Source organism: Miniopterus natalensis, chromosome 3 (assembly GCF_054644295.1).
Source record: "Miniopterus natalensis isolate mMinNat1 chromosome 3, mMinNat1.hap1, whole genome shotgun sequence".
Taxonomy (NCBI): domain Eukaryota; kingdom Metazoa; phylum Chordata; class Mammalia; order Chiroptera; family Miniopteridae; genus Miniopterus; species Miniopterus natalensis.
The window spans coordinates 94184246-94199718 of NC_142083.1; the positions used below are offsets into that span (position 1 = coordinate 94184246).

The following is a 15473-nucleotide window of genomic DNA, read 5'->3' on the forward strand; positions in this document are numbered from 1 at the left end:
CTGGGCCAGCTCCATTCAGCTCTTTTCCCATGCTGGACAGGGAAGGGGCCAGGACTCCCAGGAAGTCCTCAGGGGAGCCCCTGTCATGTCATTAGGCCCTGCACCCTCAGTCATTTCCCTGGATTCTGGTTCATGGTAGAGTGGGAAGTTGGGGATGCAGGGGAGAGCAGCATGCCTGGTAGCTGGACTTGAGTTAGGAGCCACCCTGCCTTCAGGGGACCCCCACCTCACATCCATTCATCCATCCTGTGATCATGGGGGTCCCATAGGAGAATGGAAGCCTGGTGGTGGGCTCCCTGAGCCACTCAAAGGGCCCTTCCTGTCCTCCAGAGTTCTCGATCATAGGTCCTACGATGGGGTCCAGCTGCAGCACCTGTGTGTGCCTCCCCTGTTCCCTGCACACAAATGGGACTGTTTATCTTAGATCAGAGAAGTGGGGAGATTTGGCAACAGTGTGTGTCCTGTTTGGTAGAAAATGAGGCTGTTAATTCTTCAGTCACCCATGCTCTGACTGAGGGTCTCCATGGAGCAGGCCAAGAAGAGGGGCCTCTGGGGCTGGTTCTAGCAGCTTCTCAGGACAGGCTTTCCAGAAAGTTGGGCCCATTTCAGGCCGGCCCCTCAGCTGCCCTGTCTGCCTCTCGCGTAGGCGCCTCTCTGAGTTGATGAAATACAGATGTGTGTGCTGTCCACAGACTGGCTCGGACAACAGGAAACTCTCAAGACTTGGATGGAGACTAGGCGGTGTTTACTTCTTGGGATATATATCAGATGCTCAAACCCCAGAAGCGCACACTGGAGCTGAAGCTGCCCATGGAGAGGACAGGAGCTGTACACAGTGCCGATGATGTACTGGAGGCAGCCAGGGACACAGCCAACCCTTTTGGCCAGTGCTCGCAGGCAGTCCTGCATTCAGCTGCGGGGAGGCACCCGCACCCGCCCCCACTATGGTTCCCTCCGGCAGCCCCAGCCCAGCAGGAACACCCAAGGCTGTGCTTCCAGCACATGTTTTCTCAAGCTCCCACTTGGTGGAGATTTAATCCCCAGGACAGAACCCTTTGTCGCATCTGTGCACTCAGCATGCCCGACTTTTTTAGTCCAGGGAGGCACAGTGAAACCCAGTCAGGTCAACAACGCCCCATCCTTGCCCCCAAGAGTGTTTGATGCTGGCAAAGCACACAGCGTCTGAATGGGGAGACATGAAGCCCAGGCCTGCCCACGGGGAGGTGCTGACACACAGTTCCCAGGTTTCTCTGCTTGTTCAGGCCGCTTTCCACTTTAATTGGATGCAGATGGTTTCAAGACACGGCAGGGGAAGGGAGAGGACAAGGAGACAGGAGGTCACCCTCAGCGATTATCACCCTCACCCTGGTCTCCCACACCCTTGGCACAGAGTATTTTAAAGGAGGTTCCAGTCATATGAAATCTTTTGGAAAGAGCTTTAAAAGCCCCATGCCTAACCAGCGTTTTGCATAGTGGGCCTGGGAAGGCCGGGTGACCCCAAACCCCAGACTACTACCCAGTGCCCAGGCTGCCCACACCTATTCTGGGGCCGAACCTTGAAAGCACCGAGGCATGTTTATTTATTTATTTTTAATATATGTTTATTGATTTCAGAGAGAGGGAGAGAGAGAGGTAGAAACATCAATGATGAGAGAGTCATTGATCTGCTGCAGCCTGCAACCCGGGCATGTGCCCTGACCGGGAATCGAACCCCAATCTCCTGGATCCTAGGTCGATGCTCAACCACTGAGCCACTCCCGGCCGGGCCCGAGGCATGTTTAAAGGGGAATGAGAAGTCTCTGAGGAGCAGTGACAACTTTCATCAGTTCTGTAGTGGAAAGCGAGAAGTTGGTATACAGGTGACTAGAAGGTGTGGATGTGAACAGTGTCTGCTTTGAGATTCCAGGTTCGACCCAGGCCTCAGTGCTCTTACTAGCTGTCATTTCTAGAACCAGCAGCATTTTGGAAAGCCTTGTTTACTGGGTCCAAGTCTGCCCCCGAGACCCTCAGGGTTCCAGGAAGCCCCACCTAGTAGGAGCGGTGTCCAGGCTGCATACAGATATGTTTCTAGACCCCTGGCTTTCACCCCTGGTGCCTCTGCGTGCATTCCAGCTGGCACATGAGGGTGAGGGAAAGACAAGCTCCAAATTTCTGCTTATTGTAAGGAGGGAAGTTTGGTACAGAGAAGGTGATTTCTTGCCTGAGCCACTGGATAGAGAAGGGGCAGCAGGGGCCTGACTTGGATGTCACTGCAGCACTGCTGGCCCAGGCAAGAGATGGAGCTGCAGCCCGGGAGCTGACAGGCTTCTACGGCTTCTGCTCTGTCAGGACCTGGCCATTTGAGTTCTGAAGGAGAGGAGTAGACTTGTGTGGTGGCTTTGACGTTTTGAAAATTCTGCCAGTGGCTTATGTCCCAGAAATTACTTACTGGTCCGTGCACCTCAGTGCTGTGGGAAGCCCCCTTGTGAGGTTATCAGTGGGGATTGAGCTCCAAGAGGACCCTCTCACCAGGCGTTGTCTTGTACAGGCCATGGCTGCCTGGCACCGTCACCCCTGTGCTTTTGGCCATCCTTCAGTAGCCATATCCAGCAAATTTTTTAAAGTTCCAGCAGGACCTAGGTAAAGCCAAAACATACAAAAATATATGTTTGCTTGCAGGAAAGGGCACCTAGATGTGCAGTGTTTGGACCACAGATACCCACAGTGAGGCCCATCCCCACTGGACAAATGCCCAGCCTTGGTCAGTCCTGGTGTTTCCCATCTCAGGAGCTGTTTTCACCCCAGTTATGTCCATGTCAGGAAACCTGACATGAAAGTTGCCCATTTATCACAGAGCCCCCCAGGTCCCCCACACCCTGCTCTCAGCCATGGCTCAGGGGGTCTGGGCCCCACCAGCTCTGTCCTCTCACAATATGCCCCCTTCCCTCAGCCATCCTCGGGCTGCTCTCAGGCAAGGCTATTAGGAAAATGCCCACAGCACCAAGGCTCCAAGCTGGGCCCTGCATGTACCCTCCCTCACCAGGGCCTTGGCTGCGCCTCTCAGAGGCAGCTGGTCCTGAGCCTATGAGTGGAGTCCCCTGAGTCCCTTCTGCTGCTCAGCTGAGCCCAGGTGGGAAGCAGCGGCCCCAGCCCACCTACTCCAGGGGCTGCCCTAGCTAAGGCCAGGCTTCATTTGAAGGGAGCATCTCAGAGGAGCAGCTGGGGATTCGAGAGCAGGAGTCCAAGGGTCATGTGTGTGTGAGTTTGTTTACAAGGGTATGTGTGTGCATGAGCATGTGGTTGTCCGTACCTGTGCCTAAGTGTTGGAGTGCATGCACATGTGTGTGCAGATACACGTGTGTATAAGCATGTGCGAATGTGCACGGGCTGCAGGTTTTATGATAGGAAGACATCCATTTGGATGGGAATTCTGGGGCCGTGGGAGATGATGCAGTGAGTGCACTTGTTTCCTTTGCCTTCGTGGGTGGAGCTCACACTGAGATGTTTGGGAAAGGCCTGCGTCTGAGCTCAGGGTAGGAAGGGCCAGGGCCAGTGGGCTTGAGGACTGCCCAAATGGAAGGGCCAGAGTATCCTTTCAGGCAGCCTCTGCCAGGACACTTGATTGAGTTTGGTGGCGCTCCATCATCCCTGCAGGGTGGCCGTCCAGAGTCTGAGACCGTTTCTAGGCTCACACTGAGCCTGGGACCTGCCAGGGAGTGGGGCAGGAGCCTCAGGTCAGTGTCAGAGGGAGTGAACACTCTAGAAACCTTACAATGAGTAGGAAGAATCTGTGCCCCTGAACCTTTGACAGGGTGCACCCAGCCGTGTGCCCGATAATACTGCGAGGCTCGTGGGGGTGGGCGAGTGCAGGCGTCCTGGGAACCTGCAGGGGCAGCTTTTCCCTCCTACTCCGCAGCTCGCTCATTCTCTAGGCCCCCAGACCCTCGCCTCCACTCAGCTCTGGGACAGGAGACAGGAGGGGCTGTCCTTGACCCCCACTGTGGGTGTGGTGGGTGTGGCAAAGAGAAGCCAGTGTTTTGCTGAGCAAAGGGACCTAATGAGACAGGAAGGAGCCATGTGAGAAGGCCCTTCTCACTTAATGGGACTCCATCCTGTTGAATGCAGGGGAAATGCAGGAATCCTAGGGCTGTGGGAGGGAGCCTGGTGTAAGAACAGGGGTCCCAGGGCCGGGAGCAGGTGCCATGAGAGGTCGTGCACCAGCCACGGGACCCAGGGGACACATGGTTTCTTCTGGGGGGTATGTGGTCCCTGGCTTGCCATGTTTTCTGTGGGTGGAGCCCATTCAACTCCCACATGCCCCCCTGGTGACCATGCCTGTCCATGGGGATGCCACATCGGCATGTGGCACTCATCTTACATGTCTGAGAACACATCCTGAAGTGTTCATCTGTCCCAGTGTGTTATGCCTCTTTGTCATGGGCTGGTTGATGGTACATGTGGCATCCCTGAAGGGTCATGTTGTGGCCTGCACTGTCTGGCATTGGTCAAGATGCGGCTCGATGTTGGGGGGCTGGAAGCTAATGGAGATGCCATGTCCTCTACTGCAGTGAGGCCGTCTGGGAGAACATGGCGCGCATGTGTGTGAAGACCCAGCGGCTAGACGTCGCCAAGGTGTGCTTGGGCAACATGGGTCACGCACGTGGAGCCCGAGCACTGCGGGAGGCAGAGCAGGAACCGGAGCTGGAGGCCCGTGTGGCTATGCTGGCCATACAGCTGGGCATGCTGGTGAGTCAGACAGTGGACGGCTGGGCCTGCCGCTGAGAGGGTGCTCCTTGCTCCTTTGCCACCTGGGCTCTGGGGCAGAGGACCTGGCCGTGGAGGCAGGGCCACTGCTGGCTTTCCTGGGGGGCCTGCTCAGCCAACCTAAGAGGGAAGGCCACAGTATATTCTTGTCTGGGCCATTTGGTTACAAGGAACACAAACCCTCTTAAACTAGCTTAAGCCAAGAGGGGGGCAAGGTCCACGAGGAGCCCCCAAGGCCTCTCTCCCCTCCACCAGGTGGTCTGTGTGTCCTCTGCATGTACATGGAACTCATGGCCCATCATACCCCAGGAAGCAGAAGCTGAGTTGCCGGGCAGGGTGGGGTGTGGCCAGGGCAGTTCAGATGGCCTGCAGCCGTGTTGGGCTGGAGGGGCAGACCCTGTGAGAGGAGGGCTGGAGGGCACCCATGTGTCTGCTACATGGAGGAACTGAGTACACCTCAGTGGTTAGCCCTTGGCCCCTGGTCTGTGGGGGTGAACGCAGGCTGCTCTGAGGGTGTTGCAGCAGGTGGGGTCTCCTCCCTCGTGGAATGCAGGGACATCCTCACTTGACACAGGTGGGGTCAGCTCTTCCTGGAGACGGGGATGCCGCATCAGCATGTGGCACTCATCTCACACATCTGAGAACACATCCTGAAGTGTTCATCTGTCCTTGGGGTGTTATGCATCTTTGTCATGGGCTGGTTGGTGGCACATGCAGTGTCTGTTGGATCATGTGGTGGCAGAACAGTGACCACATGACATGCACTCTCTTCTCCAGGAGGAGGCTGAGCAGCTGTACAAGAAATGCAAGCGCTATGACCTTCTCAACAAGCTCTACCAGGCCTCTGACCAGTGGCAAAAAGCCATAGAAGTCGCTGAACTCCACGACCGTGTCCACCTGCGCACCACCTACTACAACTACGCCAGGCACCTGGAGGCCAGCGCCGACTGCACGCTGGCCCTTAGCTAGTGAGCGAGGGGCCTCTCTGGACTCACTCTGGGACAGACCCTGGTTGCTTCTTGCTTTTTTCTCTGCCCCAGTGAGGTGGCATTGAGGTTCTCAGAGGAAGATTCTAGACTGAAGCACCTTCTTAGGGCAGGTGGTGACCTCAGTAGGTGTCTTTCAAGGGGAGTTTGAGTTGTTGCTTTAAGAGAACCTCAGAGACAGAGCCACTGATTTTCCTGGCTGCCTCTGGGTTCTGGGCATGTTAAGAAACCTGGGGTCAGCTAGTAGTGTTGCCACAGCCCCAGACCAGCATGGTGCCACATATGGCAGTGCTGGTGGTGGTGCCTGGGGGCCCAGCCACAGCTGAGCCCTCTCCAGGACAGGCCCACAAGCTGCCAGGAAGCCCCACTGCCTCCCAACAGCCGGTCCACAGGCCACAGAGCTATAGGCAGGGAGCAAGGCTCAGGCCTGTCTCCACACACAATACGGCTGAGACAGTGGGAACTAGCTGCTCCTTCTCTCCTCTTGCAGCTACGAGAAGTCAGACACCCACCGCTTTGAGGTGCCAAGGATGCTCTCTGAGGACCTGCAGTCCCTGGAGCTCTACATCAATAAGATGAAAGACAAGTGAGTGTCCCCCACTGGGCAAGGGGCCTTGGCATAGGGAGGCTGGGTTTGCATATAGGGGCTGAGGGCTGCTTGGGGGACCTCCTTCCAGAGTTTTACATGTGAGAATGTGAAGCATCCTCTTGGTCCCTCAGAGCCAGATCCCAGGATGCTGAGTGGTGGGGGTCAGGGTGGGGGCTTTTCCTCTGGATGAGGTTCCTTCAGACCACAGGGACCTTACCCTTGTCCAGGTCTCATGGCTGCTGGTCATGGGAAGTGCACTCTGAGGGTGGCATTTGGGACCCAGGGGCTCATTTCCAGTGGGAGTGGGACCTGAGAGATAGCTTGTGGCTACTCGCAGAACCCTGTGGAAGTGGTGGGCCCAGTACCTGGAAAGCCAGGCAGAGATGGACGCCGCGCTGCGCTACTATGAGCTAGCACAGGACTACTTCTCCCTGGTCCGCATTCACTGCTTCCAGGGCAACATTCAGAAGGTAGGTGCAATCCAAGAGTTAGCCCGTTGTGGGATGTGAACTGGAGACAGACTCCCCCGGGTCTCTCTGATGTTTTTCTAGGCTGCCGAAATAGCCAATGAGACAGGAAACTGGGCTGCGTCCTATCACTTGGCCCGGCAGTACGAAAGCCAGGAGGAGGTGAGGCAGGCGGTGCACTTCTACGCGCGGGCTCAGGCCTTCAACAACGCCATCCGTCTGTGCAAGGTAGGTGGCCGCCTGCACCACAGCACGGCGGGCGGGGGCCCACCACCTCTGCTGGCTCAACCCAGACGGGTGGAAAGCGGTGCTTCATCGTTGTTTCCCACAATCTGCTAAGAGAGTTCCAAACAGAAGAGTTAGAGGATCGGATCATGAGTATCACATCTCCCACCTGGACCGGTCTCTACACTCAGGCCTCTCTCTGCCTGCCACATGCATCTCTGCCTCTCCTTCCCTCCTCTTGTCCTCCCCGATGGTGTTTGTAAAGAGTCCTCACTGTGATGTCCCCAGGGCTCCTGAGCCCACACTGAGGCTGGCTCACTGCTTATGACATTGTAGACAGTAAGCCTTTCACAGGAAGCTACTAGACAGTCTGCATCCATAAAAATGTTCCAACCCAGGGCCTCGCTTCTAAAAAATTCAAAATGTGGAAAGGCCCCATATAAACTAGTTCCCACAATGTTCGATATAATAGGGGAAAAAGGAAACCTCTGAAAATTCTGGTACACAAACCCAGTAAGGCATGGCACTTGTTAGAAACCACAATCATGGATTGGCCTGTGTCAGACGGAGGAGGTGGGCCCCCCACAACATCATTCACAGACCTGAGCAGGAACCACTGAGCACTGCCCTCCCTTCCTGCAGGAGAACGGCCTGGATGACCAGCTCATGAACTTGGCCCTGCTGAGCTCCCCCGAGGACATGATCGAGGCGGCATGCTACTACGAGGAGAAGGGCGAGCAGATGGACAGGGCGGTCATGCTGTACCACAAGGTGGGGGGCTGCCCTGCCCTGGACCTGGAAGGGTACAGCACAAGGCTCCCAGGACCAGGGGGACTTGCCTGTGTTCGAGGGGACCACTCAAGCAGTCTTGGGGTCCAGGATTCGGGCAGCTGCTTAGAGTTCCCCTGCTGTCCACAGGCTGGCCACTTCTCTAAGGCCCTGGAGCTGGCCTTTGCCACCCAGCAGTTCGCAGCCCTACAGCTCATCGCGGAGGACCTGGATGAGAAGTCGGACCCTGCCCTCCTGGCCCGCTGCTCAGACTTCTTCCTTGAGCACAGTCAGTACGAGAAGGCAGTGGAACTGCTGCTGGCCGCCAAGAAGGTATGGGGTTTCCCCGCCAGGCACACACTCGGGCACTGTTTCCACAAACACAGTGAACACAGCTTCATTGTCTCATGATTACAATTTCATGAGGGAGGCTTTGGCTGCGGCCTGTCTGGGTGAAGGGGCTGAGATAAGCTCACCTCATATAGCCAACCCAAGTGTGGACTCACTGCCCATTTCACCTGTGTCTTCAAATTATAACTAGGGAGTCCCACTCATCTTGTTTGTGTGTGTGATAAAGTACACATAACAAAATTTAAAATTTACCATCTTAGCTGTTTTTCAAATATACAATACAGCAGCATTAAATGCATTCACATTTTCATGCAATCAACCTCCAGAACCCTTCATCTTTGCATCTTGTCCCCATTAAACAACTGCCCCCTTCCCCAGCCACGACACCCTCCATTTTACTTTCTGTCTCTATGAATTGACTGCTCTAGGAACCTCATATAAGCGGAATCATACAGTGTTTGTCCTTCTGCGACTGGCTTATTTCACTGAGCTTAATGTCCTCGAGGTTCATCCACGTTGTAGCATGTGCCAGAATTTCCTTCCTACTTAAGACTGAATAATATTTCACATTTTGTCTATCAGTTCACCCCATAGCTGGACACTTGTGTTGTTTCCGCCTTTTGACTGTTGTGAGTACTACTGTGAACGTCAGTGTACAAATATCTCTCCAAGACCCTGCTTTCAGTTCTTTTGGGTATTTACCCAGAAATGGAATTGCCAAATCATATGGTAACTGTTTTAATTTTTTGAGGAACTGCCATACTGTTTTTCACAGTTGCTGCACTATTTTACGTTCCCACCAATAGTGCACTAGGGTCCCAATTTCCCCCATCCTCACCAACACTTGATATTTTCTAGTTAATAGAAAGTTGATAGTAGCCATCCTCGTGGGTATATATAGTACTTTTTTTTAGTAGAAAGAGTCCCCTTGATAGAAACTGAATGGAGATATAGAAAATTGTTAATCATACAAATTTAGCCTATTCAAGTTTTCTAAATTGATTTTAGAGAGAGAGAGGCAGAGAGAAAGGAAGGGAGAGAGAGAGAGAAACACCAATTTGTTGTTCCACCCATTTGTGCATTCGTTGATTGATTCTTGTTTGTGCCCTGACCGAGGATTGAATCTGCAACCTTGACACTCTAACCAGCTGAGCTACCCAGCCAAGGCCTGCCTAGCCAATTAAAAGTCTTATCTCTCACTACTGAGTGATCAAGAAATTTTTCAACAAATGAAAAGGCACCCATCAAGTTCTAGAAAGACCCAATAGATGTACATCTCATCCTCCCTAAGGCAGCCTCAGACTTAATCCGACTCCAGGAAGAACACTGCAAGGCTTTCTCCAGCTAGATAAGTGGATTCTGTAGTTTCACAGTGAAAAGCAGATAAACTGGAATAGCCAGAAAACATCTGGAAAAGAAAGCTAGTAAGAGGTGATTAAATCTCCCAGGTCATAAAGCATGTCAAAGCTAGAATAATCGGGGTCTGGTGCTTGGTCATGGCTACAGATCAGTGGGAAATATTAGAAAATTCAAAAGTAGAGTCATATATATATGCACGTTTAGTATGAGATTTAGGAGCATTCATAACCATGGAGAAAAGATGAGCTTTTCAGTAAATGGAGTGGATACAATCAAGTAGCCACTGTTAAAAACAAAGTTACATCCTACTCATCCCTACTTCGGAGCACATTCCTGATGGGTGGAAGATTTAAGAGTGTGAATAGCAGTAGTTCCACCAGGAGCCATGAGGTGGCATACGGTCTTAAAGAAGGGAAGGCATTCTCTCTGATTTAAACCCGAAAGCCATAGTGGGAAAGACTGGTCAATGCGACCAAATGCAAATTTGAAAATAGCACATGGAGAAAACACCATAACAAAGCAAAGATAAATAATAAAATGGGGAAAAATATATCCTACCTATATCGCAAAAAGCTAATTTTCTTCATATGTATAGAGTATGCATAAACCTGTAAGAGAGTTACCAAGCCCGGCCAGCATGGCTCAGCGGTTGAGCATCGACCTAGGATCCAGGAGATCGGGGTTCGATTCCTGTTCAGGGCAATGTCCGAGTTGCAGGCTCACCCCCGACAGGGGACGTGCAGGAGGCAGCCAATCAATGACTCTCTCATCATTGATGTTTCTCTCTCTCTCTCTCTCTCTCTCTCTTTCTCTTTCTCTCTCTCCCCCCTTCCCTTCCTCTCTCTGAAATCAATAAAGACATATTAAAAAAAAAGTTACCAAAAACTCAAAAGGAAAGAACAAAGAATATGGATGGATACTCAGTATCACTGATAATAAGATAAATACAGATCAAAACTCAAGGAGATTCCATTTTTCATGAGTTAGGCTAGTAAAGGTGAAAAGGTTGGAAAACCCATGGGAAACAAACATACTCAGGCTGTGGGTGGGAATATAGCAGGCAGTGCCTGTCCCAAGTAAAATTACGTCTCCCTTGATCCAGCACTTCCTGTCCTCAGAAATTATCCTAATAACACGTTTATACAAATGAGAGTAGCTTAAGCAAAAAGGCCATACCAGCAAAAGATAATGCACCTCTGTGTTTGTCAGCAGGACAAGTTAAATAAGTGGTGGTTCTCAGTAGAGTGAAATACTATGCAGCTGTCAAAAAGAAGGTGCTGTTCCTCTTTATGAAATGGAAACATCTCCAAGATATAATTCTTTTTTTTCCCAAGACACATTTCTATGTGAAAAATATGAATTTTTTCTTAAATCTTTATTTATTTAATTTTTATTTTTAAAAATATATCTTTATTGATTTCAGAGAGAGGAAAGGAGAGGGATAGAGAGATAGAAACATCAATGATGAGAGAGTCATTGATCGGCTGCCTCCTGCACGCCCTCGACTGGGGATGGAGCCCGCAACCCAGGCATGTGCCCTGACTGGGAATCGAACCTCGATCGCCTGGGTCCTAGGTCAACACTCAATGGCTGAGCCACACCTGGCCCGGCTTTTCTTAAATGTTTTAAGAAAATTAATTAATTAAACCCTTCGATTTAAAATTTTCAGAAGAATTATAAAAGAAAATTAATTTCTGATTTCCTTTTTCCCCCACAACAAATATAAGATTCTTTTGAGCTCCGCATTTCCTTCATTGCATTCCAGAATGTTAATAGCGTGAAAGAAAGTCACATGCCACCACTGAGCCTGGCCCGGACTTCCTCTGAGGAGGTGGTGGGGGTGGGTAACTGCCCCATCTCAGTGTCTGTGGCACCTTCCTAGTATCAGGAAGCCCTGCAGCTTTGTCTGGAGCAGAACATGACCATCACTGAGGAAATGGCTGAAAAGATGACCGTGTCCAAGGACTGCACAGACCTGTCAGAAGAGTCTCGGCGCGAGCTGCTGGAACAGATTGCCAACTGCTGCATGCGCCAGGGCAACTACCACCTGGCGACAAAGAAGTACACGCAGGCCGGTAACAAGCTCAAGGTGAGCAGCCGGAGCAGTGGCTGGCACTGCCTGTCAGGAACGCGTGCCCGGGGCACGGTCCTGAGTTTAACCCGACAGGGGTGAGCTTCCCCAGTCTGGGTTCTGAAGGGGGCCCGAGGGATCCCAGATCCTTGAGCTCACTGCTGTCATGGACCCAGCAGGCGGCGTCTGCTGTAGCAGGACAGTGACATGACAAGGTATGAGATGACATGGTCTGAGATCTCCTCGCCTGGCCCTGGCCCCTTCTCCATCTAGGCCATGAGAGCGCTGCTCAAGTCTGGGGACACAGAGAAAATTGTGTTCTTCGCGGGTGTCTCGAGGCAAAAGGAAATCTACATCATGGCAGCCAACTACCTACAGTCCCTGGACTGGCGGAAAGAACCGGAGACCATGAAGAACATCATCAGCTTCTACACCAAGGGGCGGGCCTTGGACCTGCTGGCCAGTTTTTATGATGCCTGTGCACAGGTACAGCCCCTACCAACCACAGCCTGGGGGCCCCGGGGAGGGTCATTGGGCCGTGGGTCCTGATAGTCTCGTCTGCTCAGGTGGAGATCAGTGAATACCAGAACTATGACAAGGCCCACGGGGCACTAACTGAGGCCTACAAGTGCTTGTCCAAGGCCAAGGCCAAGAGCCCCCTGGACCAGGAGACCAAGCTGGCGCAGCTTCAGAGCAAGATGGCGCTGGTGAAGCGGTTCATTCAGATCCGCAGGTGCGTTCCCACGGAAGGGTGGGAGGCGGGCAAGCTGCATCTCGGGCCCAGGGAGGCCTTGTGGAGCTGCCCAGGCTCCTGCTTGTGCCTCGTGATTCTCTGGCTCTCCCTCACTGCCAAGGACCAGACCTAGGTTCCATTTCCAGGGAACATTCGCCAGAGGAACTCCCTGGAAACCTAGACGGGAACACAAGGGGCGTTGCTGTGGCTTCATTCATGTTTGAGTTCCTCTTGGGGTGTTCCCCTTAGAACTGTTCTTGGAAAGATTGTTCCAGAAGCAGCCAGAGACCATTGAGAGAGAAATCTCGTAGTGGGATGGGGAGGAATAGCAAGTCCGAACAGAGTGTCGGAGGGGAGCCTGGGACTTGCTCATCTGTGCATAAGGGTCGAGCAGGATGGTTCCGAGCGAAGGAACACATGCTCCTCCCCAGGCTCAGGGCCTGTGGTAAGGCCTGGGCAGCACATTTTCTCTATTTAAGAGAGGCCACAAATCTAAATTTGTATATGACACCAGTTCTTATTTATTGGCAACTCATTCCGCTTTTCCAGGAGCCCACTGTGTAAGCAGCAGCTCGGCTCTGTCTAACCAATGAAAGCATTTTCCTTATCTGAGAACAGGCTTTTGAAAGGGTTCCAAACATTCCGAACACTGTTGTGCAAAGTGGGGCTCTTTAAAGGGCACTTCCCCCTCGGGTGTGTAAGTTCTGGAGTATCTGCTGAGTCTGAGATACAGGAGGGAGAAGGGAGGAGATGGGCAGCAAGGACCGTGCAGCCATAGGGCAGGACATTCTGGATGGGGTGGAGGGGACTCACAAGGGCCAGAGGGTGGTCGGTCTGGGGTGGCCAAGTCAGATCTCAGCAGGAACGGGCCAGCTGGTCCTCCAGAAGTGGGAGCTGAGCCCCTGGAAGCTCCAGCCCACCACCCTGAGCCAAGTCCTGCTCTGGGAAGGCTCATGAGGCCCTCCTGGTTCTGTCCTCACTCACATTCCACTTGCTGCTCTCCCACAAACTGCAAATGTGTCGCTGCGCAGGCCTTTGTTCATGCCAACCCCTTCCTCAACCTCCTCAGCAAGTCCACCTCTGCATCTCACTGTCCCGCTAGACTGTTTCCTGGGCAGGGACTAGGGCTGACAAACCTTCACTGTAGCGCAATACTGGCACTCTGAGCAACCAGTGAGTTTTTGTTAAATGAATAAATGAATTTATGAATTAACTCATTAATGAACTATTTTAATTCATGAGAATTTCCTTCACAAAAGACTTGTCCCTCAGTTTCTGTGAGCTCCTTCTTGGGGCAGAGGGCCTGCTCTAACCTCTGACACCCAGCCTATGTCCTGGATTCGGGCTCAAGCTGTCTCTGCTCTTGGCAGGACATACAGCGAGGACCCCAAGGAGTCAGTCAAGCAGTGCGAGCTGCTCCTGGAGGAGCCAGACCTGGACAGCACCATTCGCATCGGGGACGTCTATGGCTTCCTGGTGGAGCACTACCGGCAGATGGAGGAGTTCCAGATGGTGAGGGTTCGGGAGAACGGGTGGCTCAGCTTCCCAGGGTGGGACCCGCCTGTAGCAGCTGCACCCTCAGCCCGAAGGAGTTAGGAGCTCACCATGGAGAAGGCACCTCTCCTGCTTTTATTTTGTTTTTTATTTTTTTAGCCTTTTTTATTTTGAAATAATTTCAAACTGAGAAGGTACAAGAATAATAGAACCCAAGTGTTTCCTTTACCAGATTCACCAGTTTTTAACATTTTGCCCTATTTATTTATTCATTCTATATGTATGCTTTTTGATTTCTATTGTATACGTGAAATGGGTAGTTTTTGGAGCCAGTTTGAGAGGTGCAGACATCCTGTCCCTTCACCCCTTAGATTGCTAACACCTGAGTAGACACCTGGGCATTAAATTGCTGGGTCCTAGGGTGAGTGTATTTAACTTTCTAAGAACAACCCAACTTTCCTTTATTTTCTTTTTGCATTGTCTTTTCCATGATTCGTATCAGGGTTATTCTAGTCTTATCAAACACTGGGAAGCCTGCCCATCTCCTGTACTTTATGAAAGAGTTTATGTAAGACTTGTGTCATTTCCTCCTTAGCAGTCAGAATGCATAAGTGAACCTACCTAGTTTGGAGGTTTCTCTGTGGAAGGTTCCTGATAATTCAGTTTAACAGTGCTTCTCAAACATTTTGGTCTCAGGACCCCTTTGTCCTAGGAAAGCTATTGAGTACCCTATTTATGTGGATTATATCTACCAATATTAATTGTATTAGACATAAAAATAATAAATTTGTAAAATATTTGTTAATTTGCTTAATAAAATAGCCCACTATATCTTAACATAAATAATATTTCCATTAAAAATATTTTTTTCGCCCGGCCGAGCGTGGCTCAGCGGTTGAGTGTCGACCTAGGATCCAGGCGATTGGGGTTCGATTCCCAGTCAGGGCACGTGCCCGGGTTGCGGGCTCAATCAATGACTCTGTCATCATTGATGTTTCTGTCTCTCTCCCTCTCCTTTCCTCTCTCTGAAATCAATAAAGATATATTTAAAATATATATATATTGTGCCCTAGCCAGTTTGGCTCAGTAGTTAGAGCACTGACCTGTAGACTAATGGGTCCCGGGTTCGATTCTGGCCAAGGGCAGGTATCTCAGTTGCAAGCTCGATCCCCGTCTCTAGTCAGGGCAGGTGCAACTGATGTGTCTCTCTCACATCGATGTTTCTCTCCCTCTGTCTCTCTCTCTCTCCCTCTCCCCACCCCCCCCCCTTCCACTCTCTGAAAAGCAATGAAAAAATATCCTCGGGTGAGGATTAAAAAAGTCTTTTTTCCCCATGCCCTGGCCGGTGTGGCTTAGTGGTTGGAGTGTCGGCCCGACACCAAAGGACTGCAGGTTCAATTCTCAATCAAGGGCACGTACCTGGGTTACATGATGTTCAATCTCCATCCCGGTTGGGGCAAGTGCAGGAGGCAACTGATCAGTGTGTCTCTCTCACATTGATGTTTCTCTCTCTCTCTCTCTTCCCCTGCATCCCTCCCTTCCACTCTTTGTAAAAATCAATGGAAAAAATATCCTCAGGTGAGGATTACAAAAAAAAATATGTTTTCCAAAACAAAGAAGTTTAGTGAGAAAAGTAGTATTGCTTTACAAGACAGCTGGATTCTCCATTTCTGCTTTTGCATTCAAT

At 51.5% G+C, this 15473-nt stretch overlaps 1 protein-coding gene across 2 annotated transcripts in view; it reads left to right on the forward strand.

Annotated features, from left to right (window-relative positions):
* IFT140 (intraflagellar transport 140) overlaps positions 1-15473 on the forward strand; it is an 87560-nt gene that overhangs the window by 64859 nt on the left and 7228 nt on the right. For both annotated transcript variants that reach the window (XM_016208083.2, XM_087815738.1), the window contains exons 19-29: positions 4548-4725; positions 5521-5711; positions 6220-6315; positions 6656-6788; positions 6870-7013; positions 7653-7781; positions 7929-8111; positions 11371-11577; positions 11833-12045; positions 12126-12292; positions 13663-13804. In XM_016208083.2, coding sequence (XP_016063569.2) covers positions 4548-4725; positions 5521-5711; positions 6220-6315; positions 6656-6788; positions 6870-7013; positions 7653-7781; positions 7929-8111; positions 11371-11577; positions 11833-12045; positions 12126-12292; positions 13663-13804 — 1783 coding nt within the window. The remainder of the gene's footprint in view (positions 1-4547; positions 4726-5520; positions 5712-6219; positions 6316-6655; positions 6789-6869; positions 7014-7652; positions 7782-7928; positions 8112-11370; positions 11578-11832; positions 12046-12125; positions 12293-13662; positions 13805-15473) is intronic.